This window comes from Aphelocoma coerulescens, chromosome 10 (genome assembly GCF_041296385.1).
Source record: "Aphelocoma coerulescens isolate FSJ_1873_10779 chromosome 10, UR_Acoe_1.0, whole genome shotgun sequence".
Lineage (NCBI taxonomy): Eukaryota > Metazoa > Chordata > Aves > Passeriformes > Corvidae > Aphelocoma > Aphelocoma coerulescens.
This window is the reverse complement of record NC_091024.1, coordinates 20002728-20029007: the sequence shown is the minus strand read 5'-3', so window position 1 is coordinate 20029007 and position 26280 is coordinate 20002728. Positions and strand designations below refer to the sequence as shown.

Sequence of the window (26280 nt, the reverse complement as noted above, 5' to 3'; positions counted from 1 at the left end):
GGATGGGGTTTAGATTATGGAGATGAATTTTTAAAATATTCCATTTTAACTCAACGGAATGAATTTTAAAGATGGGTAAGGGGCAGATTTTGCATCAAAACCGTGTAATTTGAAGCACATCACCTGACAGTATTGCCAAGACAGGTAAGAGGAACCCAAGTAGGAGTGTTTGGAATTTGAAGTGAACTGGAAGTCAAGCAGGACAGTGGGAAAAGTGCTGAAAGCAGTGGGCACCAGAGAGAGGTCTGCAGTGCCATCCCTTGTTGCTCAGTGGGAACACTGTGGAGGGAGTTTGTCAGGTGCAGTGGGAAGGTCTCCAGTCCAAGGGAGCTGGTGACAAGGGCTGGGATTTAAACACAGGGAAAGCCTGCTGTGATACTGGGTCAGCACTGGAATGTCATTCAGGAGCAGGGAGATGGTTTGGGAAGATCCCCTGGCCCCATTCAGGGCTCTCCTGAGTGATCTGCAACAGCAAGGGGCTCCCTGGGGGAATGGGGCTCTGGCTGAGGCCAGGAGAGCTAAAAGTGGTGCATTCCTGCAAGAAATCCAATTATGGGACATGAAAATAGGGAGGGTTAGATAAAAATAGATTTTGCAATGAATGTGAAATTAATGGTGTCATGTATTGATCAGGAGGGGCTGCTGGAGAGCACTTAATTTGGGATCTTCAGCTATCAGAGTGTGGAAGGATAATTAAGGAGATGGCCTGGGGTACGTGTCTCTCTGTGATCCATATTTGGAATACCAAAACATTCCTGGCTCTGGGAATCTGTCTCCCAGTTCTGCCCACGGACTGGTGTTACTGATAAAAACCCATGGCTTGTTCTTACCTCTCTGTCAGGACCTGCCCGAGAACCAGAACAGGAAAAACGAGAGTTCTGCCACTTGAGGACCTCCCAAGCTGATGCTTGGGTTGACAAGGGGCTTTGGCAGTTTAAAATCAGGTTGTTGCTGATGGAAGACTGCTCAGTGCCTTTCCCTGAAGGTTTGGTCATTCAGTCAGTATTTTCTCCTTTAGTCAGGTTTTCTGGGAGGTTTTCTTGTTGTGTATCAGGACACAAGTCTGCATGTTCTGGTGGAGATGCTGCAGCTCAACGGCAGCTTTTCTAGTCCTGAGCTTCTTTCTCGGGAAAATCAGAGCTATTTTAGTTGGTTTCCATAATTAATAAAAGAATAAATGTATTTGGCAGCATGGATTCCCATGTGGAAAATGTCATCAGGTGGCTTAAGCTTGGTAAATAGTTAAGAATCCAGAAGAATTCCGTGTATCCTGAGCTTTGGGGGTTTGTTACTAATTGTGCTGCTTGGAATACTCAGTGGTAATTGGGGTCCAGCTGCTCAGAATCTCACTGTTACATTTACTGGCTGGATTGCTTTAATAGGATTTGGAGAGCGGCTCTTCCTATGGTTCAGCTTGTGCTGTTAAATCACCAACCTTTTAATGCAATAATCCCTGGATTTATCCTGACTGGGAGTAGCAACATAGGAGGATGACATGGCTGAGGCCAGAAGTTTGGAGAGTGGGTATAATCCAGAGCAAGAGTTGTTGATGCTTGTTAGAGTCTCTGTAAAATGATGAAAGGGGTGTTGTGGGAGGGAGGAAGAGCACGGATGGCAGCAAAACAGCGGGGAAAGGGCTGTAGTTCCAGTGCCATGGGCAGTGGCAGAACCAGCCAGGTCAGGAAGCAGCTTCATGGGAAGTGACTGTGGGCTTTGACTGGATGAGTTTGCACTGGAAGGAATTCTGTGTATGCATCTGTCATCTTGTTATGATTGAGAATCATTTAAATGAACTGTGCATGTTAATGAGCTACAGGAGAAAGTGGGGTCTGGGTGTATTTGAGTAATGAACACAGGTTGGGGTTTAACTGTCACACGTGTGGCACTACCTGTGGTCACAAAGCGGTGACACCGTGGTTCGCTGCTGGTATCCTCTCCTCAGGTCTATTTTACCCCCAGTTCCACCCTTCCCTCCCCTGCCACTTCCATTACAGTGGAGATTTGGTCTGCTTGCCTGACAGTGCCGTGTCCTGTACTCCCCATTAGTGGTCAGTAGTTACCTCTGCCTGCATGTCAGCCTTCAGTTTAATGGCCTTTTTTGTGTGTTCATTTTCTTCTGTTTCCCATCGTGGTTTTGTTTATTTCTTTTACGTTTTTTTTTTCTGTTCTCTTTTTTTAAACCGTGGTGATGTTTGCCCTTCATATTCCCCAATGTTTGCACATGCCAAGATGTTGCCATCCCAACATTACCTCCCACTTCACTGACCAGTGCCACTAATGACCATCTAGCACCAGCGACAGCGGGACCCCTGCCCTCCGCCCCGCGGGACGTCGTGGCCACCCTCGTGTCCACTCGCTTCATCCGGCTCACGTGGCGGCCGCCGGCCTCGGACCCGCAGGGAGACAACCTCACCTACTCCATCTTCTACACCAAGGAGGGCATCAACAGGTAAACTCGTGGGAAACGGGCTCTCCGGGGACTCTCGTCACGCTGCCTTTGCTGCACACCAGGAACCCGCAGTCTGTGAGGTGGAGCGGTTCTGTTCCCCAGCAGGAGTTTCACAGGCAGTGCTTGAGCGTGGTGTGATTGACTGCAAACCCTTCCAACAGCTGCTGCCTGCCTTTAGCAGGGGACAGAGCAGCAGGACTGGCACAGGAACATCCCCTGGAAGCCCTGCTGGGAGCAGGAGGCACGTGAGGCTCCAAACTGCTGCCAGCTCCCTCTCGTTGCAGGGCCAGCTGTGTGATGGGCGCGGGTTAAACACCATGGTCAGCGCTGGGGAAATGTTCCCTCCTAGCAATCCCTGCAGACAGAAGTCCAGTGAAGGCCTCACAACCAGCAGCTTTTGGTGTGTTATCCCAATGGATGATACCAGTCTGCCCCTTCTCCTTCCTGATGGGATCTGCTGCTCAGAATTACAGTTTCAAATTGTGATAAGTTTGAGGAAGCTGCAGTGAACATTCATTTGGAGCGATGCTTAATTAATTGCAGATTAGCTTATCAGATTTATTACTCAAGGGAAAATTATCTGTCACCTTATTGATGAGAGTGTGAGACACAAAGTCATTTGGAACAGAAAACACTCCAGAGGGGAATTCCTACTCTTCCTTAATCCTGTGCACAGACGTCTTGTCCAGGCTCATGGCAGTTAATTGAGGCAATTAGTAACATTTTATTTGCCTCACAAATGTTGTTTTTCTGTTGCTCCCTTACTTTGGTAATATCCAAGGTGTTCCAGGCCAGGCTGGATGGGGCTGGGAGCACCCTGGGACAGTGGGAGGTGTCCCTGCCCATGGCAGCGGGGGAATGGATGGGCATTAAGGTCCCTTCCCACCCAAACCATTCCATGGTTCTGTGATATCTCCAGTCAGAACAAATGGTATTTTAAGTGAGAGCGGAAGAAAGGGGGATCCTGCCAGCCATCCTGGCTTCCTGCCTCTCCTCCATGTTCCTGGTGGTAACTGCTCCACCCGCTGGGCTTTTAGGAAGGGATTTGCTGGAGATGGCTCTGTGCCTCTCCCTGTCCTGCTAGAGGAAACAAAATCCACCCCCTTGCACTACAGACCAAATTTTCAGCAATCCAGCAAGCGTTCCTCTTCAGCCAACAGCCCATGCAGAACATGTGGTCTCACACATCCCAGAGCAGTATGAAAATACTTGAGGTCCTGCCACTCCCCCTGGATTTAGAGAATGAGAACAGTAATAGTAAAAAAAAGAAAGAAGGAAGAAAGACAAAGGTTCTCTTGACCATTTTGGTGTTCCATGGGACTCCTGACCAGTTGGTCTGGCCTGGGGAAATGTCGCTTGGTGACTGTCCCACAGCTGAGCACTTGAAATCAGAGTCCTCAAGCCAATTTTGCCACCCAATTTTGTCTGTGCCACCCTCTCTCCTTCCTCAGCAGTACAAACCCTGCTTAAGCAGCCACTTTGTAGCCCTGAATTATAGATGATGGAGCATTTTCTGTGGTTTAAGTGCAGATGGGCCAGCTCAGGCTGTTACAGGTTGTGCCCCTGTCCCCTGTCGGTGCCTGCATTCCTGGCTCCCTGTAGGAACCCAGCTGTTGTCTCTTCCTCACTTGCATTTGAGCAGTGATCAGACCAGGGGCTGGATTTATTTACCTTTTAAATCAGGCCTGTGGAAATGAAAAGTGCCACATAATTGCAGTGGGTTTGTGGGGAGTCTGACATCTCTAAACCATCTGTAAGAGTCACCTGCCTGTTGTGAGTGCAGGAACACCCAAATCCCTCTGAGGGTCCAAGGTTCCGACTGCCTCAGCCTCTGCTGGCTCAGCTTCCTTCAGCTTTCACCTGTTCAGGGAGAGGAGATCCAGGAACATGGCAAGGCCTCCTACCTCTGCCCCTTGCACTTATTCGAGGGGGGTTCTGCCCCTGTGCCTCAGGTGATTCCCCCCCTGCAGAGCTGCCCCAGCCCTGGGGCCAACATCAGAAGGAGCTGGAGCTGCTGGAGAGAGCCCAGAGGAGGCCATGGAGCTGCTCCAGGGCTGGAGCCCCTCTGCTCTGGAGCCAGGCTGGGAGAGCTGGGGGTGCTCACCTGGAGAAGGGAAGGCTCCAGGAGAGCTGGAGAGGGACTGGGGACAAGGGATAGAGGGACAGGACACAGGGAATGGCTTCCCACTGCCAGAAGGGCAGGGCTGGATGGGATATTGTGAAGGAATTGCTTCCTGGGAGGGTGGGGAGGCCCTGGCACAGGGTGCCCAGAGCAGCTGTGGCTGCCCCTGGATCCCTGGCAGTGTCCAAGGCCAGGCTGGATGGGGCTTGGAGTCACCTGGGACAGTGGAAGGTGTCCCTGCCCATGGCAGGAGGTGCCACTGGATCACTTTATTTCTCTTCCAACCCATTCTGTGATTCCAAGAGGAGCATTTCAAAGTGCAGAAGTGGCTCTGGAGGGGACATTTCTGCTTCAGGGGCTGTGCAGTGTCACCAGCCAGGAGTGTCCCACCTTGGCCTGGTGACACCAGAGGCTCCCCTGGAGGCTGGGCTGTGGGAATGAAGGGGTGTCCCGGGGCTTTCCTGTCACACCTCCTGGAGACCTGGGGGAACCTGATCAGATGGAAGTTACTGTCTCACACAGCTGCAGGGTTATTTCATCCCCATGTCAGGTATTTATTTACTTCACACTCAAGACAGTTCCCCTGGAAAGGGTGTGAAAACTCAGAAGTGCTGCAGGGAGGTTTAATTCTGGGGAACTTTAGACAAGCACTCAGGCGGAAGAACTCCAGACTTAAAGATTTGGACAAAAAGAAAGGAAATAATGGCACATTGCTGGTCTGAGGTGGTAAATTACACATGTGGGATATTCAAACACTGCTGAATTCACAGTTCACTGTGGTGTGCTTCAGACACAGCAAATGGAGTTTAATTGTGTGGAATCACACTCAGAATGCCTCTGGAGCTCCCTGCCAGGCCCCACAGCTGGCACGGCTGGCACACACCATATCCACTCCCTAACAGCTCCCCAGAGGTGCTTCTTTAGGTGTAAGTGCAACTTCAACCTTGGCATTTCCAGTCAAACTCCTGGGGTTGCACTGAAGGCTCTTCCCTTGGGTGCTTGAGAGTTCCTGTGAACCTTAACTGGAGTTTCCAGAGCTCCTTAATTGGGGATTAGAGTGGAATGATGGAACAGTCATAACGATCTGCAGGGGAATGCAGTTATTGCTGGGGCCCATCTGCTTGGTGCCTGTTATCCCAACCTGAGCACGTTGGGAAAGGTGCTCCAGGCTCCCCAGGAACGGCCATAAAGGAAGGATTCACACAGCACTTAATTAGATTAATCTCTCCCTATTTTTACCACACTGTTGTGAAGCCACATTCCTGATTACTACTGAAAATCTCAATACTATGACATGTCTATTTATTTTTGGTAAAAGTTGTCTTTCCAGTAAAATAATTCTGATTATTTTTCTAACTTTAAATAATAACCTTGGTTTGCTGATTACAATTTTTTTCCAGATCAAATCAGGGAGTGCACTTCCACTTGAGGCAGAAAATGCTGTATTTTGCATGTTAATGGGAGCTGGATGTTATCCCACAGCTGTGAATCCACTGGCACTTAGGCTGGGCTCTAAGATCCCATCCTTGTAGCTACAGCCCGTCTTAAAGGAAACTCCATTTGGAAACGTGTTTTCAAGAAAATGTTGTGCTAGAAGTGGAAAAATTAGCAATGAAAATTAATAAAAAGCTGAAATAAATGAAGCTGTTTATGCAGTGCCATTTTAGCTGAGCTTATGAAGGGGAACATTCTAGAAAATGGGTGTAAGTAGGTGTTTAGTTACAGAGAGTGCACTGTTCCCCTCTCTATAGATACAGGGTAACAGTGCAGAAACCAACAGGGATTTCAGAATGTTTTCAGCCAAGTTCTGTTAAATCAACCACACCGGTGGATGTAAAAAGAAATAAATTAAAAATGGAGTTTTGGCATCGTATTTCCATGATAGAAACTGAAGCAGAGTGCCTGGAAAGGAGGAAGGGGAGACTGGGATGGTTCTGCTGGAGTTCCTGTGTCAGAAATGCTGTAACAGGTGTCAGGGGGGCCGAGACCGGCCTGTCCCTGCCCGTCCCTGTCCCACGGGGAGCCTGGCAGCCCGGAGGGGCAGGATGGTGCTCAGAGCAGGCACAGTCCCCTGCATTTGCTCAGTGGGAAGTTTCTGATTGCTCCTGTCGGAGTCCTTGGTGTTCACAGGGAGCGGGGAGCTCCTTCCCAGGGAAGGACAGCCGGCGTTACCCAGACGCAGCTCCGAGCGAGCTCAGGTGCAGGCAGTGCCTTGGAATAAAGGCTGCCCTGAGTTAATGATTAATCTCCTAATCTTCCCCTCAATCCCTGATAAGAACAGATGCAGTTTCCTGGATGGGTTTTGGCAGAGGCCTCGTTCCGCAGGGGGAACGTCGTGTTCCGGTGCCAGGGTTGATGGAGGTCACTGAGCACCAACAATGCCCCTTCCAGGTGCCCTGCACATGACCTGTGTGCTCCCAGCTGGGTTAGGGCTTCCAGCTCACAAAATACTGGCCTGGCAGAGATGCCCCTTCCCATGCCAAGTGTATCCCTTCTGTGGGTGGGGTCTGGTAGCCTGGACCCGTCTCCAGGCATTGCTGGAGGTTGGAATTTCCACTTGGGTCTAACAGAAGCCACTTTGCCTCCACTCTGTGTGTGGAAGCAGTGTCAGTGCCATTGCCATGCCCTGGGTGTTCCACTCTGTGTGTGGAAGCAGTGTCAGTGCCATTGCCATGCCCTGGGTGCTCCACTCTGTGTGTGGAAGCAGTGTCAGTGCCATTGCCATGCCCTGGGTGCTCCACTCTGTGTGTGGAAGCAGTGTCAGTGCCCTGGCCGTGCCCTGGGTGTTCCAAATGAATCCAAACACCAGCCAGGAGCCGAGGGAAGGTTGGAGGTAGAAGAACACATTAAAACAGCTCCTTTGAAAAATTCCCAGGAAGCAGCCCCACAATATTAACAGGAGTGCCCTAAATCTCGCCAGACTGTGCGTACTGCTAAAATGGTTTCTGTGCTGGCTCCTGAGCTGTAGGATAAACTGTCACTGTGAATTATCACTTGCTGTCACGGGAATAACAAAGAAACCACTCCGAGTTTGGGGGTGTCAAGTGTAATTGATTCTGTTCCTTCAATGCATTCGGTTCTGTGCAAAGAGAAGTTGCAAAATTGGGAGCAGTTTGTCAGCAGCACTTATGGCACGTGGCTGTGGTGTGGGGCAGGGGGCACGGTGTAAATCCCACGTCACTTGCACACCGGGTACGCTCAGATGGGACACACCGCAGGAGCAGCTACTCCTCATTTACTAATCAGTGCTGGTGTCTGTGCACAACCCTTTTGTTTCCCAAAGGGAACGTGTGGAAAACACGAGTCGTCCTGGAGAGACACAGGTGATGATCCAGAACCTGATGCCAGAGACAGTTTATGTGTTCCGGGTTGTGGCCCAGAACAGGCACGGCCCCGGCGAGAGCTCGGCACCGCTCAAGGTGGCAACGCAGCCAGAGGGTGAGCCTGGAGTTTTCCTCACTTTGGGATCGATACTGATTTTATTTTTTATTCTCCCCATTCACAACCTTTCCCAGAATTTGATGCTCTTTAAAAGTTGTACTTGCAAACCACAGTTTCCAAAGATTTTCCATGTTGGGATTGTGGGATTTATTGTCACCATTAAGAACTGATGGGACATTCCTTGCTGAATTCTCTAAACTGGTATAACTGGAATACTTTGAAATGGCCATTAACTGAAAAAGGGAAAACTCTAGGCAAATGCCAAGTCCCTTGTTAGGGTCATTCCAGACAAAAGGGACCCAGGGAGCAGGATCTCCTTTGGAAATTTGGTCCCACCTTTCCACCCCGCGGTGGATCCATGTGGAATGTCACAATGAGAAAAAATCCCCCCTTTTCCTGGGCTGCTGGCCAGGGGAGGGCACTCCAGGCTCAGGACTAACAGAGTTCCCCCCTGTGTTGCAGTCCAGCTGCCCGGCCCCGCTCCCAACATCCGCGCCTTCTCCGGCTCCCCCACCTCCGTCACTGTCACCTGGGAGACGCCGCTCTCGGGCAACGGCGACATCCAGAACTACAAACTCTACTACATGGAGAAGGGGCAGGACACGGAGCAGGTACGGGGCTGCTGCACCGCCCAAACTGCCCTGAGCCGCTGCGGACCCCTGGGAGGGGTTTGCTTTTCTGACACACTGAATCCTTTAGCCTCAGCTATGGGAAATATGTAAAATCAGAATTCCAGCATGAAGCGGTTGTGTCTGGGCTGGGAATGAAATCCATTTTTTTGGTGATGCCCTGTTTGGTATTTGTCAACATCGAGTAGCTTTTGGGGAATTCCATGATATCCCGAGGGGAGAGGGCAGAGAACAGCCGTGTCATTGTCGAGCTGTTCTGGTGCAGATGATATAAAAGATGCTTGCACAGAGTTATGGGCTGGGTTTTAGCAATTCAGGCTAACTACTGATTTTGGCATGATCCCTAATCCGAACTTTCTCGAGTTCTTGATTGATATTTTGATATTGCTGAGCATCTAATTAATTTGATTTTCTTTAGTATTCCACTGAAGCTTTCAGTGTGTTCTGTAGAAGTATGGGCTGCCACCTGAGAATAATGAGGATTAATCCCAGTCCTCACAGGCACATTCCCATCTGATTGCATATCAGTATCATTCCAGCTTTAAAAAGCAAAGGGAAGAATATTTGTCTTAGCTTTTAAATATTTTTTACATCGATTTTTAGATAGGTCTGTTGCCTTTTCTACTTCTGCATCCCACTATTTCAGTTACAGTGATATATATTATGATGGTTTTGAGAGTTTCCAGGTCCCTTTTCATGTCCAGGACCAGTATCCATGTTAGGATTTAATAGGACAGGGAGAATTTTCTCCTGGAAACTCAGAGCTGGCATCCTCCCACGTCCTGGCTGTGCCTGAAGGTGACACAGAGGTGCCAGCCTGCCGTGGGCCCTGAGCTGTGCAGGGGCTCTGTGGGTGTTGGTGGCACTGCAGAGCTGACCCGAGCTTGCCCTGGGGTGTCGTTGGGGACAGGACGTGGACGTGGGGGGCCTGTCCCACACGGTCAGCGGGCTGAAGAAGTTCACCGAGTACAGCTTCCGCGTGGTCGCCTACAACAAGCACGGCCCCGGCGTCTCCACCCACGACGTCGTGGTGCGGACCCTGTCAGACGGTAAAGCCGCTCCGCTCCTTTGGATTTCGGGGTTTTTCCGGGAATTATCCGGCAATTTCCGACAAGTGAATCTTTAACCAGACTTTTACGGGGTTTGCTCGTTGTTGCATGTGGCTGTTCATGGTCGGAATCCCCCCGGAGGCCTTCCAGAATTGGGTGAGGGAAAATTGCTACACCTGCAGAAGGGTCTGGGGTTGTGATTCCAGAACAGTGGTGTCCTTCATTCCAGCATGAGCCGTTTATTTCATGGATTATTGAGCCTACACGGAGCATGGACAGAAAAAAAAAAAATAGACTGAAGGCAGCAACTCCAAATCACTTCCTAGGTTCTCTCACATTTTCACATATGAGCAGACTCTTGGGTTTGGAGTGGTTTTGTTTTAGTTGTGTTCCCGTGTTTGTAGCCCAGTACAGGTATTGTTAAATCCATTGCATAGAGTGGTGAGAGCAGGATGTGAGGCCCATGCTTTTTGTAAGGCTGATAAAGAGGTGATGGGAGCAAACAGAGATACACGAGCAACTGCAGAGTGATCAGAGCTAATGAGAACCTACATTTGTTAGAGGGGAGTTTATATGTAAGAACACTCAGGGAGAAAGGGAGCGGGACCTGGAATCCTCTCCCTCGGAGTGCCCAGGAGCAGAGAGGAATATTGTCCCTAACTCTGAGTCCAGGTCTGTTTCTGGGGCACTTCCTGACTTTGCAGTGGTTTCTGTGTATTTCCTAATTCAGTTTCTCTTCCACAAGACCCTGTCAGCATCTTCTTGAACCCACACCAGCCTTTATCCACAACATCAAGGGGACGAAGTTTCCACAGATAAATTTCCTCTGAAAACTCCCCGCTTTGTGTCTGTTCTGCCCCTGCTCTGTGTTGGTGTCACTTGTTGCCAGGGGCTGTGTTCCTGAAAGAGGGAATACTCAGCATCCCCTGATTATTCCTCTGTCCCACTCCTCATTCTGCAGACCTTTGCTGTGGTCTCCCTGGTTCATCCATTTTGCAGATTCCACAGGCTCAGGAATGGTTACCCGTTTCTCCTGTGGAAGCTGTTCCAACCTGTAGTGTCCCTTCCTGAACTTTTCTCCAGGTTCCTTTTCTCCTTTGTTTTAAAAACGCAGGTAGAGGGGACTCAAATGGTATCAAAGGTACAAGTGAGGCATTACTTGCATTTGAGGAGCTTTTTTTTCTCTTCTGAGCAGCGAGAGGAAGCATCCTGAGGTCTTTGTGCAGCTCTTTACCACAGGATCACACTGTGGGGTCTCCCCAGCTCATCTCCCCCTGTGCCTTCCTTTCACCCAGCTCCTTACTCCAGGAAGCACTTTCCTCCCATCCCTCATTGCTTAAAATGGAAGGGATTTCCCTTGAAAGAGTGAGAAGTCCCTATTCTGCTCCTATTCTGGCTCCTGCTCTCTCAGTTTCATGTTTTGGAGTTACTTTGGTTGATTTGATGTAAGTTTCTGACCCAGCAGGTGGAGTTTGAGTGGTCCCCTTTTAATGCTGGCAGCACTTTGCCACCTCCGGTATCAGATAAACTGGGTGGGGTTACAGAAGCCTTGCAGCTGTTTCATTGCCCAGTTCCTTGAGAATTCCTGCTTGGATAACAAGTAGCCCTGGCAAGAGGCTGCTGTTCCCTTCCTCTGACTCTTCCACAGTGCCTCACATGGACATTTCAGTTGCAGAGACCATGGGAATCCTTCGGAAGGGTGTCATGGAAACCTCTCCCTTCCCTTCCCCTCACTGCCAGTGCAAGGAGAGACTTGTGTGCCCTTATCTTTGTCTTTTTCTGCCCTACCTGGCCATTTGCTCACTGATTTCTCTGAAGGGCTGCCAGCTCCTTGGTTGTTTGAAGAAGAATTTATTATTACTTACAATGTCAGTTTGAAGTTTTCCTGGAGTCCTGTCTTCTCCAACTTGGGTTTTCACACTTAACCTATAGGTACTTATTTTCTAAAGCTCTCTGAAGGATGTCATCTTGCTTCTTGTAGTCTCATAACCCTGCAGCTCTCAAATCTTCCTGAAATGATGCACATTTTCCCCTGTGTTTCCCTGTTGCAGTGTCCAGGAGCCATCTCCATGTTCCCCACAGGGATTTCTCCCTAAGCTTCCTTCAGCCCTGCTTTAACAAAGCATCTGCATTTTTATGTAGCTTTTGGCTCCTAATCTGTTACAGTGCCTTGTTGCAGGGATAACAGCAGGTATTACCATTTGAACCCAGGTTTATGTGCTGCTCCTGAGGATTGCTTCTCCTCTCCTGGAATTCCTGATCAGGGATTACAGCTGGGAATGGAATCTGAGCCTCACAGCCTGACTGAGGCCCTTCCCTCACAGTCTCTGAGCCATCCTGGCGTGTCCTGGTGCTCCTGCCTGGCTGCTCTCCCTGTGCTGTCCCACTCCAGGAGATGCCTTTCCATAGGAAATCCCTGTTCATCCCAGTGAGGGGGGCAGGCCCTGCCACAGGGTGCCCAGAGCAGCTGTGGCTGCCCCTGGATCCCTGGCAGTGTCCAAGGCCAGGCTGGAGAGGGCTGGGAGCACCCTGGGCTAGTGGAAGGTGTCCCTGCCATGGCAGGGGTGGCACTGGAGGAGCAAAGAAAGCCTGGCTTTGGATCATCCCCTCCTCACTGTGCTGCTCCTCAGGCCCGTAGCTCTTATCCCCAGCTGTGGTGATTTCAGGCTCAGCTGGGTTGGCAAGGGAAGGGAAGGCAAATCCTGCTGCTCTCCATTTCTGCCGTGGGGTGGTGGGTGAGGGGGGTTTGTTTCACCCCATCCCAGTGAGCCTTTCCCTCTTCCTCACTTCATGCCCTCAGGGGGTTCTCTGGGCTGTCAGTGTGGCTGGGCTGAGTTATTTGGAAAATGAATTCTTCAGGCTGGAGCAGTCCTCATCCTCTTCATCCCTGTGCTCCTTGGCCATCCTTGTGCTTCACCAGAGCCTCCCCTTCCTGCCAGGGCAGCATCAGCTCTGCCAGGGGCCAGCATTTGCTGGGGTGCCACAAGGAATTCCCTGCTCCCAGGGTTTTTCTTCCCCTCCCTCTTTGGATTTCACTGCCGTGAGCAGCGAGTACAGAACAAGCAAAGGGTGGGAGTTCAAAGGCAGCCCCAGTGTCTGGGGTGCCCTTCACCTCCTCACTGTCACAGGGCCTGGTCACTTGGAGCATTCCTGGTACAGAAAAGCAGGATAAAAAAATCCAGGCCAGAAATTGAAACGTGGGTTGTTCCCCCAGTCAAGCAGTGTGTTCATTAAAGATGTGCCTTGGGAAAGAGCTGGACAGGATACCTTCTCAGAGAGTTTGAGAAGTGCTTTTAAATACAAAACACATTTTATTTAGATAGGTGTGATAACACAGCCCTGAATAAAGAGTTTTTCTTCATGATGGAAATACAGAACCCTGCTCAGCCATTCACTGTGTCAGAAAGTGCCTGTGGGAGGGTGGGTAGTTCCTTTATGTGCTGCCTTAAAGCAGAATGGTTTGTACTTCCATAGCAGATGAGAGCAGAGAGTAGTTGGGTGTGGAAATACAATGTTTGCAACTTTTAAAGCTGTAATTCCTTTAATGTTTCCAGTCCCCAGTGCTCCACCACAGAATCTAACGCTGGAGGTACGGAATTCCAAGGTAAGAATGGAGGATTTCCTGCTGCCAGTGGGTAAACAAAAGGCTGGGGAGGGTATTAGATTGGCCCCATTTTGGAGCTGCTTTGGGTCTTCTTCCTCCCATGCAGCTTTTGAGCTCTTTATAGAGAATATCTGAATGTGGGGTTGGGAGAAACTGCAGTCCAGCTGGGGGCTGGCCGTGGTGGGACGCGGTGATGGTGCTAATGATGGAAGGGCTCTAATGAAGGATCAGAGCTGGCATCCCTGCTCCCTGCTGCGTGCAGCGTGGGCACACACAGCCACGCTTTGGAGTGCCTCGGGCACTTGGGAAGAGAAAATGGAATTCTCGGCCATTGTGCCTTTGGGACTGTGAGTGGAGATTTGTTTTAAAGCCTTCCTAAAGACTTTTTTCCAAATACCTCCCTGTGTTGCCTTCCCCAGAGCATCCTGCTGCAGTGGCAGCCCCCTCCTGCCGGGACCCAGAGTGGGCAAATCACGGGGTACAAAATCCGCTACCGGAAGGTTTCCCGCAAGAGCGACGTGACCGAGAGCGTGGGGGGCACCCAGCTCTCCCAGCTCATCGAAGGTGAGCACGACCTGTCCTCCCCAGGGGTGCCTGGCTGTGTTTAGAGGCTCAGGGACAGGATTCTGTGGGGTTTCTGCAGGGCCCTGTCCTCCCCAGGGGTGCCTGGCTGTGTTTAGAGGCTCAGGGACAGGATTCTGTGGGGTTCCTGTGGGGCCCTGTCCTCCCCAGGCTGCCTGGCTGTGTTTAGAGGGTCAGGGACAGGATTCTGTGGGGTTCCTGTGGGGCCCTGTCCTCCCCAGAGGTGCCTGGCTGTGTTTAGAGGGTCAGGGACAGGATTTCCTGGGGTTCCTGCCTTGGAAGGCAAACAGAAGCAGCTCCCAAAGGAGCTCTGGGGTCATGTGGGCTGCAGGCGGTGCCTGGGGTCTGGTGACCTGATTCCTAGCTCTGATTTGACCATGGATTTGCTAAGTGGACTGGATAATTCTTATAAACTGTTTATAAAAGGCCTGGAGAAGGTGACCCTGGGCTCACTGTGCCCAAATGCCAGAGATGGAGGTGTGGAGGAGGGGGGCAAAGGAGCAGGGGCTGGGCAGGGTTGGCACAGGCACCTGGACCCAGCTCCAAGCCCTGGGAGCAGCTGACTTTGGGCGTTCCTGGAATATCCCACCTCATGTCCATGGAATATTCTAGATGGAATGCTTTTATCCTTTTGTACACTTAAAAATCTAGCCTCATCCATCACTTAGTGTCAGGCACGAGTTGCTACCTGAGCTACATTTGTGTTCAGCAGGAGCAAGCAGTGCATGAGAACAGGAGCAACAATGCATTGTGTTCCTCTTTAAAATCTCTGTAAACAAATGCTTGGTCAAAAGAGAAGAAACTGGGAAATTCTAGAAGAGTTTCTAACAAGATCCTCTGATTCTTTTTCTCAGAAACTCCAGCTGTGACTTAGTAAGTCCCAGTTTTCACACAGAATTGAGATATTCCTGTAATTCCAGTACATTTTTGCCAGCAATGAAACCTGCTGGAGAGGTTCCATATATCAAATTTTGAGTGCCTTTTCCCAGTGCTCTGATGTTTTAGTACAGACTCTTACCTCCATTAAACAAGTGTATGAGTTTGCTCAGCTGCTCACCCCTAGGTTTGGTGATGGTGGGGGTGTTCCTGTTCTTAAAACTCATTAATTAAACTAATCAGCAGCCCTAAGTTAAAGCATGGCTGCAAACAGGCCCTGCCAGTGCTGACGCCGTGGGGGCGGCGGGGGGGGGGGGGGAGGCTGGGTTATCCGTGGTTGCCAGGGGTTATCCCGGGTTTAACGGGGCTCTGTGGGAATCGTGGCCCGTCCCGCAGGGCTGGAGCGAGGCACCGAGTACAGCTTCCGTGTGGCCGCCATGACCATCAACGGCACCGGCCCCGCCACCGACTGGGTGACAGCCGAGACCTTCGAGAGCGACCTGGACGGTGAGAGACCCTGGGACTGGGACAGCAGAGCTGGGAGTTCATTCCTGTCATTTCACTGCCATCTCACTGCCTCTTGGAAAGGCAAACCTCTGTGTTTTCACTTCTCTTCTAGGTGTACTGTGGGGTTTATTAAGGATTAAGTGACATCAATTTCTATTTTAACTGAAAATTCTTGCCAAGTCGATAAAGTGGCTTGAAATGAAGCCCTGCTTCTACACTTCGTCGTGCTGGATGTTGGCACCAAGTGCTTTCTGCTAAGAAATACTAATTTCTAGTGGCAGTGAGATGTCACAGTAGGAAAGAAATCATGGAAAACCTTATCACTCACAGCCCTTGGCAGTCTTACCTCCGTGCTGGTGCTGTGCTTTCTTTGACCCACAGAAACTTACTTTGCACAGAAGAAAAGGGAGATGAATTCTATATTTTCCGTAGTGGTGGACTAGTCTGCACCATGTCTCCCATCAGAAATTCTGTTGTGAGGATTAAATAATTATATTGAAATTGTGGGTATTAGAATAATTACATAAATAGTAATCATTAGAATAAGTATTAATTCTGATGATGGCAGAAAGGTTGCTGAGCTTGTTGGAGCATTAAATGGGATATTCCAAAGCTCTCTGTGTGTGCTGCAAAGGGTTCTGCTCAACAGAGAGTCTGTTCCACCAAGTCCATGGATTGGTGTGCTGGGTCAGAGCAGGCCCAGCGATCCTGGCAGCTGGAGCTGGAATAGTGGAAATGTGTCAACATTTGCTCTCTGCTGCTGAAGGATCCTTGGGCAGCCAGCTCGGGAAGCCTGGAAAACCCTGCTCCCATCTCTGCCTGGGCAAAGCTGATGCTCAGCTTAATCCTGGTCCTCCTGCTGCTCCTGCTCTGGTGTGAACAGAGCAGTTCAGGGGTGTGGGTGCTGGAAATCCCTTGATCCGTGTGCCTGTCAGGCCCTGAGTGGATGTGACACACCCCTGGAGCTGCCAGGTCCCCGGAGCGGGGCAGAGCTCTGGAAACAAGCACCTCACAGGGTGATGGAAGTGTCCCTGAGCTGGAGTTAACACCACTCTGCCAGAGGGCAGCACCAGGGTTACATTTAGATTTAAACAGGGCAGAAGGAGGAAGAGGAAAAAGAACCTTTTCCTTCTCTGTTGGTTTTGTCATTTAAATTTTTTCCCCTGAGAATGTTACAGGAAATCTGACTTTGTACACATTCTTTCCATTGAATAAAGTAATTAAAATTGACATTTAAGACAACATAACATGATATTCACCTAACTCTGCATACACCTGTGAGGCCTGTGTGTGCACACTGCATTTTTTGGGCTTCTTCCTTTAGAAAGCTCATGTGGATAATTTTAACACCATGCAAATGCATTTACAGCTCATCTTGCATTTCTTAGGTTCAGCAGACACATGAGGCAACCTTTCTTTTTATTCCACAGCTGCTTTTTGAGTTTAAATAGAAAATAATCTGCAGGGGAGTCCCATGGAGGGAAAGGGGAGCAGGAGTGTTCCATGTTGGAGTCGGAGCAGGGTCCCCCTGAGTGCAGAGCAGGAGGTGTTGAACAGTTGTACAGAGTTTGTCCCCAGTGCAGTGGAAATGTCACCTCTGCTGCTGCTGTTGGAGCTGTGCTGGGGACTGGAACTGCTGGGCTGTGTCAGCAGCAGCCCAAGAGCTCCCCGGGCTGAGGGCCAGGGCTGTGCTGTGATCCAAATAATCCTGTTGTGGTGCTTTATTAAATGTTTGTAGAGAAATGCAGCGTGTTTCATTAAAACGAAATCCCTGCAGGAAGCACAAGTCCTTGATTCCATTTGGAGTGGGGAGCTCAGTTGCTGTTGCAGGGAATTATCCCTAATCCGCCGGCACCCGACAAAAGGATTTATTTCATTTTCGAGAAGTGAACCCAAAGTTAGGGACACTCCAGGGACAGTTGGGAGATTGCTTTTAGGTTCCAGTCAACAGTGGGGAAAAGCCTCTTAGGAGAAACATTAGGGCCTTACAGTGGCACGCTGGGGAAGTGTTCTGCTGTTAGGGAGCCACATTCCGTGTCTCCGTGGGATGGGGTGAGACTTGTGTTGCTTTTGGAGGAAGGGTTTGAACATTTGAAGGTGGGCTCTGTATTTTCTGAACTTCTAGTATGGCTGTGCAGTTCCTGCTGGTAGTCTATGAATTATGGGAATCCAAGGATTTAGGCAGTGACAAACAGTAGGACAAGTGAGGAGAACCCTTTGCAGTGCAGTTCTTAAAGCTGTGGAATATCCTATTTAGTGCTACAGCCAGCTCAGGAGCCTTTCCTTCAGCACCAGAATTTTCCATGTAATTATTGTAATACCCACAAGTAAGGAATATGATGGGACTGAAAGTAGATAAATTTGTGGAGGGGAAGGATGGGATAAAACTGGCGCATATTTGGAAAAATGGGTGACAACGTGGGCAACCATCCAAAACACCTAAGCATGTCTGATACAAAACTATCCCAACCCCCTGAGCTTCAGTACAACTGTCCTTCCTTTTAAAGGGAAGGTCTACTGGAGTGTGATGTTAATATCCTGCTCCTGGAGCTCTTTGCTCTCTCGTGCACACCAAAGTTTCACTGTGCTCATTCCAGCACACAGAAGTGCCTTGTTTGACCTTCCTGCCTCACGTTCTCCACGTCATTGCCTTTATTTGAGAGAAGGCCTTGTGATGCCTCCCTTTCCCTGCAGAGACCCGTGTGCCCGAGGTGCCCAGCTCCCTGCACGTGCGGCCGCTGGTCACCAGCATCGTGGTCAGCTGGACCCCGCCCGAGAACCAGGACGTGGTGGTCAGGGGCTACGCCATCGGCTACGGCATCGGCAGCCCCCACGCCCAGACCATCAAGGTGGACTACAAACAGAGATACTACACCATAGAGAACCTGGGTGAGTGCAGGGAACGTGCTCTGGGCCCCATGCCAGCCCCCCTCAGGGCTCCTTAAACAGCTTCCACGTGAGCAGCAGCCCGAGCTCCCCGCGCTCCGTGCGGAGCTGCAGGAGAAAAAGGAACTGAAATGTCACCAGGATTCACTGGCGGCTCCTTTAAAAGGAAAATGAAGATTCACCCCTCCACAGAACTCTCTGTGGGAGGTAAAATAGTCTGAAAGTGAGAGAAAGAGCAAGACTGGGAATTCCATCAAATCGGGGGTTTTTTGAGTCATTTTGGTTTTGTTCCTTTTAAATTGTTTTTCTTGCTCCTAATTTGGCTGTGCTTAAAGGTAGAGTTGCTGTGACTACAGACCTGAGCTGTGGTGTCCCTGTCCAGGCAGGGGGTGGAATGAGAGGGGCTTTAAGGTCCCTTCCAACCCAAACCAGTCTGGGATTCTGTGCCCATGAACAGAAGGTCTGTGTGAAGACTTTCTCAGTTCAAATCTACTTATTTCATGTATTCCAGTTCAAAACTAAAATGCTGAACAAGGAGGGTATGGAGAAGTAGAAACCAGGATTCATTGGTTGTGCTGATTTCTTTTCCCTTTCAGACCCCAGCTCCCACTATGTGATAACCCTGAAGGCCTTCAACAATGTGGGGGAAGGGATCCCCCTGTACGAGAGCGCCGTGACCCGGCCCCACTCCGGTGAGTCCTGCCCAGCAGCTGGGATGGGCTGGGGGCGATGCAAGGTCCTGGTTGTCAGTGCATCCCGTGCTCTCTGTCCCTGTCACTGCTTGGCCTCACACGTTCCCGATAAACCACCTAAACTGGGCTCATTTGTAAATCCCAAACTCACCTGACAACTACTAATGGATGTTCTTACTCCAGACGTTCCCCTTACCTGAGCACAGCCACGTGGGTGCAGTTCTAAAGGCCCTCAGCTGGGGGGCTGTGGTCTTTTTCACTGAGAGTTTTGAACTCAGTGATGCCTGTGTTTGCTTTGTATCAGCCTCCCTCTGTTGTCAAACACACTGAACAAGGTCTGGGCAGTTTTTATTTTGGCCTTGTAATCCATAAAGAAAAGAGTTTAAGCAGAGGCTTGTGCAGGTGAGCTGTCACCATGCCATGGCTCGCTGGGCTCCCTCCCAGCCTGCTGACACCCCAGGAGTTTGGTGGAGGTGCAACACTTGGGGTTAGTCCTGATGAGCTGGAATCCTTGGAGATTGTCCAGAGGATGCTGGAATTGCAGTTTCACAGTTACTGCGAGTTTGTCTCTCACTTGGACCCTTCCTTTGAAGGTGCCTTTCGGGAGGCCCCTGTGTGTTTGGGATGTGGCACTTGCCCATCCAGAGCTCCAGCTCTGTGTCCTCCTTGTGTTCTGGGAGAGGACTCAGTGGACACTCCAGACAGATGAAGTCACAGTGACTGAGTGTTTGGGGTTCCCAGGCCGTGGCCAAGTGCCCTGGGCACTAATTAGGGATGTGCCAGCAGGGATGTATTGTCTTACTGTCTGGAGGAGGGAGGACGATGCAAGAGTGATGTTATTGCCCGGTCTGATGTCACCTATTAACTCTGGCTTTTCTCTCTCTCTCTCCATTCCTCACCTTCCATCTCATTGCACTTCCCTGCATCCCTCCTTTTTTGTTTTGGTTGACATTAAAATGCCACCTCCTCCCTTTTTAATTATAAACCACGGCCTTTCCCCCATGGATTGCGCAGACACTTCCGAGGTTGATTTGTTTGTTATTAATGCTCCATACACTCCAGTGCCAGATCCGTCTCCCATGATGCCCCCGGTGGGAGTTCAGGCTTCCATCCTGAGCCATGACACCATCCGGATCACTTGGGCAGACAACTCCCTGCCCAAGAACCAGAAGATCACGGACGCGCGGTTCTACACCGTCCGCTGGAAAACCAACATCCCTGCCAACACCAAGTACAAGGTACTGAGTCCCACAGGAGCTCCCCAGCCCAGGCAGGGGCAGGCACAGCTCTGGGAACGCTGCTGGGCTCCTTGGAGGGGCAGGATTCCTCCAGGTGCACTCCCAGGGGGAGGCACGGCTGAGGGAATGCTGTCGGGATGAGCCCGGGGGCCTTGGAGGGGCAGAATTGCTCTGGGTCTGGTGGGAGCAGTTCCTTGTGTGTCTCCTGTGGGAAGGAGCTGGAGCTGGGCTCTTGTGGGAGTGGATGGAAGAGCTGCTTCAGGGAAGGAACAGAAATTTCCAGAGTTGTTCTGTTCTGTGGACACGGTGACGATTTGGAGCTTCCCGTGCCCCGATCCCTGGGGGTGGGAGGTGGGGGCTCCCCTCTGGAGAGCCCCTAAAGCACTGCAAGGTGGGTGTGACTGGGGCCCCTCACTGACCCATGCAGGGAAAACAGATTGACCCCGATGGTTTGAAGTTTCCTTTACAACCTTTTCAGTTGTGCAAAGCTGATAGTGAACCTTTCCTTTGGGAGCTGACTGCATTGCAAAATACACAGCAGAAACTTTATGATATCCCTGCCTTCCTCCATTTTCATCTGTTTTGATTTGGAGACTGGATTTGGGGTTTGGTTTGGTGGTTGGTTGGATTTTTTTTATTAATTTTCAGAGTTACCTGGAGGGCTCAAAGCTGCTGACTGCAAATTTCACATTTGCAACGAGGCTCAGAGGAACTGGTTGTTAAAATACCCAGCCAGTGGAGCTCCCTTTATGCTCCTGCAGAGCCAGCTTGTTATAATCCAGATCTTTTCTTTATGGAAATGAAAAGATGTAAATATGTGTGTACTCCTCCTCTAAAGGCAAGTTACTGCTGAGCCACATTCCTGAGTCATGTGCAGAGGATGTCTCAGGAGTGGTTTAAATAGAGCTGCAGTTTCTTTAGCTAATTGCTCAAAAGAATGAAATAAAATAGAAGATGGAATAAAATAGTAAATTAAACATTCCCGCTGTTCTGGTGCTGGTGGTCAATGGGCAACAAGTTTTACTGTGACCAAAACCAACACAGATTGATGAAATATAGTTTAAAATTACCCAAAATTGTAGAAAGGATTTGCCTGAAGGAGAGAAGTTTGAGGTGTTTGCTCTGATCACGTGTAACCCGTGGTGTCTGGAGAACTCACATCCTGCTTTTCTTCCCTTGTTTCCATTGGAAATCCTCTCCTGCTCTGTTGGAAATCCTCTCCTGCTCTGTTGGATGTTTCTCAGGAGGTCAGACCCTCGCAGGGAGGTGCTGGCTCCCAGTCAGGCTGTGGTAGCCCCTCTGCAGCACCTGCTCGCTGCATCCCCAGGCTTTGGAGTGTCCCCGTCCCACAGCCTTGGGCACAGAAATCCTGTGGCACCTCTGTGGGATCCAGAGCTGCATCTGCCTCCTCCCTCATCCCTAAACTGGGGGTTGAGGCCATTCACTGTTCTGCCTTTGCCCTGTTCCTGTCCTGACACAAACTCCTGAGGAAGAGGCTGTGTGCTCCCAACACAAGCGCTTCCTCCCCAAGGAGCCTTGTTTTCCTCAGATGGTGCAGGATTGTGCCAGTCTGAGCCTGAAAACACAGGAACAGATGGGATGCAGCTCCTGGGCTTTGAACTGTGTCTCTGCACGAACAGAGCAGAGCAGTTTTGCAAAGCCCCCTTATTGGTGTGTGGGTTTGTCCTGCAGCTACCTGGGATCCATCAGGGATCAAGGAAAATATTAAACCTTGGATCTTTTAGGACTGCATAAAAGGGAAACAAATTGTTCAGGTTAATATTTATGGAGCTTATTTCTAGCTGTGGAGCAGGGTTTGGTACCATGGGAGAGGCTGGGATCTTAGAAATGATAACAAGGTGTTAAATTGTGGAGTCTGACACTCCAGGGGGGCTCTGATGTTGTCATTTACACTCACTGGGATGCACAGGAAAACGAAAAGATCCCAAGGTTCAAAGCCAGAGGTGGAAACCAGAACTTTCACCTGTAAAAGAAGCCCAGCTGCCACATCAAACAATACAAATATTGGAATGCTTAAATTCTGCTGGGAATTCCCACAGGCATGCCAGAGAGGAAGAGCTTTTTGGGGTAAGGCAGCTGGTAATGCCAAGTGGGAGGGAAAGGTTCCTGCCTTGGACTTGTCATTCCATCCCTCCAAGCGAGGCCTGCGCTCCCCTCCTTCCCCAGGGAGCTGTGCCCATTCCAGCTGTGCCCATTCCAGCTGTGTCACAGTCCCACCCACTCCAAACTGCACTGAGTGTGTACCAAACAGAGGATTTCATTTTAATTCATTTTATGAGTGTTTGTTGTCTGGCCACAGACAGCAAAGCCCTGGCCACAAATCACTGCCATCCCTTGGATCACCATTCCCTGAACTTCCATCCCTTGGAAGAAAAAGGTATAAAGATATTGGAGATCTCAGGGTTTCTTTTCACTGCTGGAGCCTTCAGGAAAGGTGCCTTTCCCTTGGCAATAAATCAGCTGCAGCAGGTGGTGCCTGGAGGCAGTGGCTGTTCCAGTTGTTGTATGGCCCTGTCAAACCCTGAAACAACTCTTTAATTCCGTGTTCACTGCACTGCAGGTCAAGGTGAGGAATATACATATCTGTAAATACAGCTTTCCTTCTTTTCCATGGGCCTCCAGTACATCCTGTTGGTGCTGAAGCCATCTATAACAAAAACCAGATCTTTATAAATGCTGAACTACAAATTCTGCTATGAGCCACGTGTGGTTTCCTGGTGTGACCCTAAATAACCATTTTTTCTGAAAACAATCTACCTATTAGTAAAGCTTCCTTCTCTTCAAGTCTCACAAGTGTATCTTTAGCTGACTGTTCATTACATTTAAGGTTGCACTGGAAATTCCAGCAGGAATGTGGGAGGCAGCTCCAGGTGCCAAGCAGGGCTGTTCCTTGCTGTGCTTTCTGTTTTCCCCAGCCCGAGGAGTTAATGAAATGCTGTAAGTGAGCCCCCAGGTAAACAGGCATTTAACCACTGCATAGCAAGTGGGCCCTGGACCTTGTATTGGCTTCTTTCATTTCTAATTGATGCAGTTAAGTGCTCCCACTGATTGCAGAGTTTCTAGCGGAGGATAAACGTTGATATTTGGTTAATGAATCTGCATGACAGAGAAGAACCAGCCCCAAATTAATGCCTGTGGTTATGGAAATGCTGGGAACACGTGGGCTGGGGGTGTCTGAGGGCTGGGGTGTGGGAAGTGCTAACCCTGGTTTTCCTTTCAGACTGCAAATGCCACCACTCTGAGCTATCTGGTAACGGGGCTGAAGCCAAACACCCTCTATGAGTTCTCAGTGATGGTGACCAAGGGCAGGAGATCCAGCACCTGGAGCATGACAGCACACGGGACAACCTTTGAATTAGGTACTCCTGGGCTCTGGAAGGGCTGGGATATTCCTAAAGAAACTCCACCTCCCTGTTTCTGGAATGGTTCTGCTGATTAGCACTTGCTGGGGGGGTCTGAATAGTTCAGTCAGAAATTCTGATTAAAAAACAACAACATACTTCAAAATTCCGAGGGATGATTGCAGGAGAATTTACATCAAATTACAGGCAAGTCATGAATAATGTACCACAGTTCATGGGCAGGAGAGAGGAAAGTCTCACAAAAAGCACATTAACAGCAAATACAAAGAAAACACTTCAGCAAATAATAATTAAATATGATGATAATTGTTACTGAGTGAGAAGGTGCGTGAGGCAAGTGAAGACAAAAAAATCACAGCAGGAATTAAGACATCCAAATGAGCCCTAAATTCCTGTCCAGTGCAGAACAGAGGAGGGTTTGTAGCTGCCAGGAAAAACCCAGGCCCAGGGAGTGACTGTGAGGGCCAGGCCCTCTCCCCGACCTGCCCCTCATTAGCTCCTCTGATGCCACAGTGTTAAATGAACTTTGGGCAATTAAATTTACTGCTTATTATGCTTAGGTTTCTCTTCAGATGGACTGTGGAGGACAAAAAGCCCATCCAAATGAGCCCAGAGTTCTGCTAAATTAAAATACAGCCAAACAATCAAACATGCAGAGAATTAGCGAGATCTTCCAGATATTCTATCATAGAAATTCTATAATTTCTGCTTAAGAAAAAGCAAACCCAGGATAAAATCTGAACTCTCTGAACTTACTCTGAAGTCCCAGTGAGCTTCAGTTGCTTTTGAAAACATTGTTGTGGTTTTGGGTGGGAATTCCATGATGTGGGGCCAGCTCTGGGCTGGGGCTCCTCTCCCATCCCACTATTCCCAGCCCACATGAAACACTCCATTTGGTATTTCTGCTGACACACGTTTAATCCTCAGCCATAACTCTGCTCTGAGTGCAGAGGCTGTAAAAGTTGCACAAATGAAGTTTTTAAGGGAATTTGACACTCACAAAGCCCCTGAGCAAGGGCACAGTGCAGGAGGGCTCTGTGCATTTAAATAGGGTCAGGTTGAAGTGGTTGTAAGGAATATTTGCAAAAGTGACCCAAAGGCTGGGCAAATACAGAGAAAATTTAAAATAGAAAATTTTTTAAAAGGCTAAATATATTTTCTCATAACAGATCTTGTGATTTATAGTGCTGGCCAAATTCCTGAGTGAGTGGCTCATTATTTTGGGATACTCATGAGCAGTTGAGTAGGACTTGCTCCTAAAAGGAAAGCACAGAATTCTGGGCTATGTGTTGTCTGTGAATTCCTGGTCTCCTGTGGGCTACTCCTGATTTTTTCTTTTTGTTTCCTCTGAACCCTGATTTTACATATTTGGGGCAACAGTTACAATGATTTCTGGGCTTTGGCTGTCCCTGGTTTCCAGCTCTTTGTCACAGGGATAACTGGTGGCCATCCCAGAGGATTTATGGATGGATTTCTAGTAGGTCACATAAAGCTCTGGAACTGCAGCAAGTCCCATGTTGCTGTGGTTGTATTGAATACCCGAGGTGGATTTACTGCAGGTTGCCCCCTCAGAAACCTCCTGGATTTCAGGATGTGGCACTGCAGGGATGGTCAGTGCCCTCTGGAGGTTCCAGTTCACAGCAAGCTTCCAGTTTTCTGCTGGAGCAATTTGTGCCATTTCCTGATTTTTTGTCAGGATAGGCTGGTGGGAGAAGAAAACTCTCCCCTCCCTTCTTTCCCTCAGTGCTGCTCTCTGGTAACCCAAGGCAAAAGGTTGGCCAGTTGTGCTCAGCAAATACTTCTGCACTTGGAACACCTCTGTGGTGCAGATTCCTTCCAAATTACAAATCATTCTTCAGAAGGTCCATCAGCCATTACAGGTTTGCCCAGAGATTGTTCCCCAGAGCAGCTGTGGCTGCCCCTGGATCCCTGGCAGTGCCCAGGGCCAGGCTGGATGGGGCTTAGAGCACCCTGGGACAGTGAAAGGTTTCCCTGCCCATGGCAGGGGATGGAATGGGATGAGCTTTAAGGTCCCTTCCCACCCAAACCATTCCAGGCTGGTATAATTCTAAGGTGCTGGTGGATTTACTTTGCTGATCAGGATTTAAGTGCAAATGGGCACTGCTGGGTCTCAGTCCCAGCATAAACCTGGAAACAGGGATGTATTTCAGATGCCTGCCTACAGAAATGTATCTTTCACAAGTTTCTGTGATTTTTCTGATGACTGAAGAAACTCAGGTGAGAAGTCCCTGGCCCCAGGTGGTTGTCCAGGCTTTTGAGGACACTCAGTCATGGATCACATCTGGTGTCAGAAGTGCTCTGGGAAGGGGGAACTCCGTATGGGAAGGAGGTGCTGACACTGGATGGCATTGGCCAGCGAGGGGGCAAATCACGGAGACACCACAGGAGGGGGGGATCCATGAAAGTAAAGAGGATAACCCAGATCTAACTGTGTACCACATCAGATGACAATCCAGGGCCCTGGGGTGGGTGTTCCTCCGGTGTGCCAGGGCAGCCATTGCTGACACTCTGGGTCTGTGTTCCAGTGCCAACCTCGCCCCCCAAGGACGTGACCGTGGTGAGCAAGGAGGGCAAACCCCGCACCATCATCGTCAACTGGCAGCCGCCCTCCGAGGCCAACGGCAAAATCACAGGTGGGGCACGAGGGACCCGGCTCTGGGCTGCCCACGGCTGCTCTGCCAATCTCTGCAGTAGCTCACATTCCTTATTTACTTCTGCACCTCATCAGAATGCATTCCAATCTAAACGAACTGCAGTGGGAAATGGAAGTGGAATCAGAAATCCAGTTGAAAGTTTAAATA

General features: G+C 49.8%; 1 protein-coding gene across 6 annotated transcripts in view; it reads left to right on the top strand.

Moving 5' to 3' along the window:
• NEO1 (neogenin 1) overlaps positions 1-26280 on the top strand; it is a 166124-nt gene that overhangs the window by 121716 nt on the left and 18128 nt on the right. For 4 of the 6 annotated variants that reach the window (XM_069025639.1, XM_069025635.1, XM_069025641.1 and 1 more), the window contains exons 8-19: positions 2230-2449; positions 7855-8009; positions 8475-8623; positions 9552-9690; positions 13245-13294; positions 13714-13858; positions 15149-15259; positions 17954-18148; positions 18742-18837; positions 19852-20075; positions 23317-23455; positions 26005-26112. In XM_069025639.1, the coding sequence (XP_068881740.1) occupies positions 2230-2449; positions 7855-8009; positions 8475-8623; positions 9552-9690; positions 13245-13294; positions 13714-13858; positions 15149-15259; positions 17954-18148; positions 18742-18837; positions 19852-20075; positions 23317-23455; positions 26005-26112 (1731 nt within the window). The remainder of the gene's footprint in view (positions 1-2229; positions 2450-7854; positions 8010-8474; positions 8624-9551; positions 9691-13244; positions 13295-13713; positions 13859-15148; positions 15260-17953; positions 18149-18741; positions 18838-19851; positions 20076-23316; positions 23456-26004; positions 26113-26280) is intronic. The other 2 variants (XM_069025638.1, XM_069025636.1) reach the window with 2 other exon arrangements.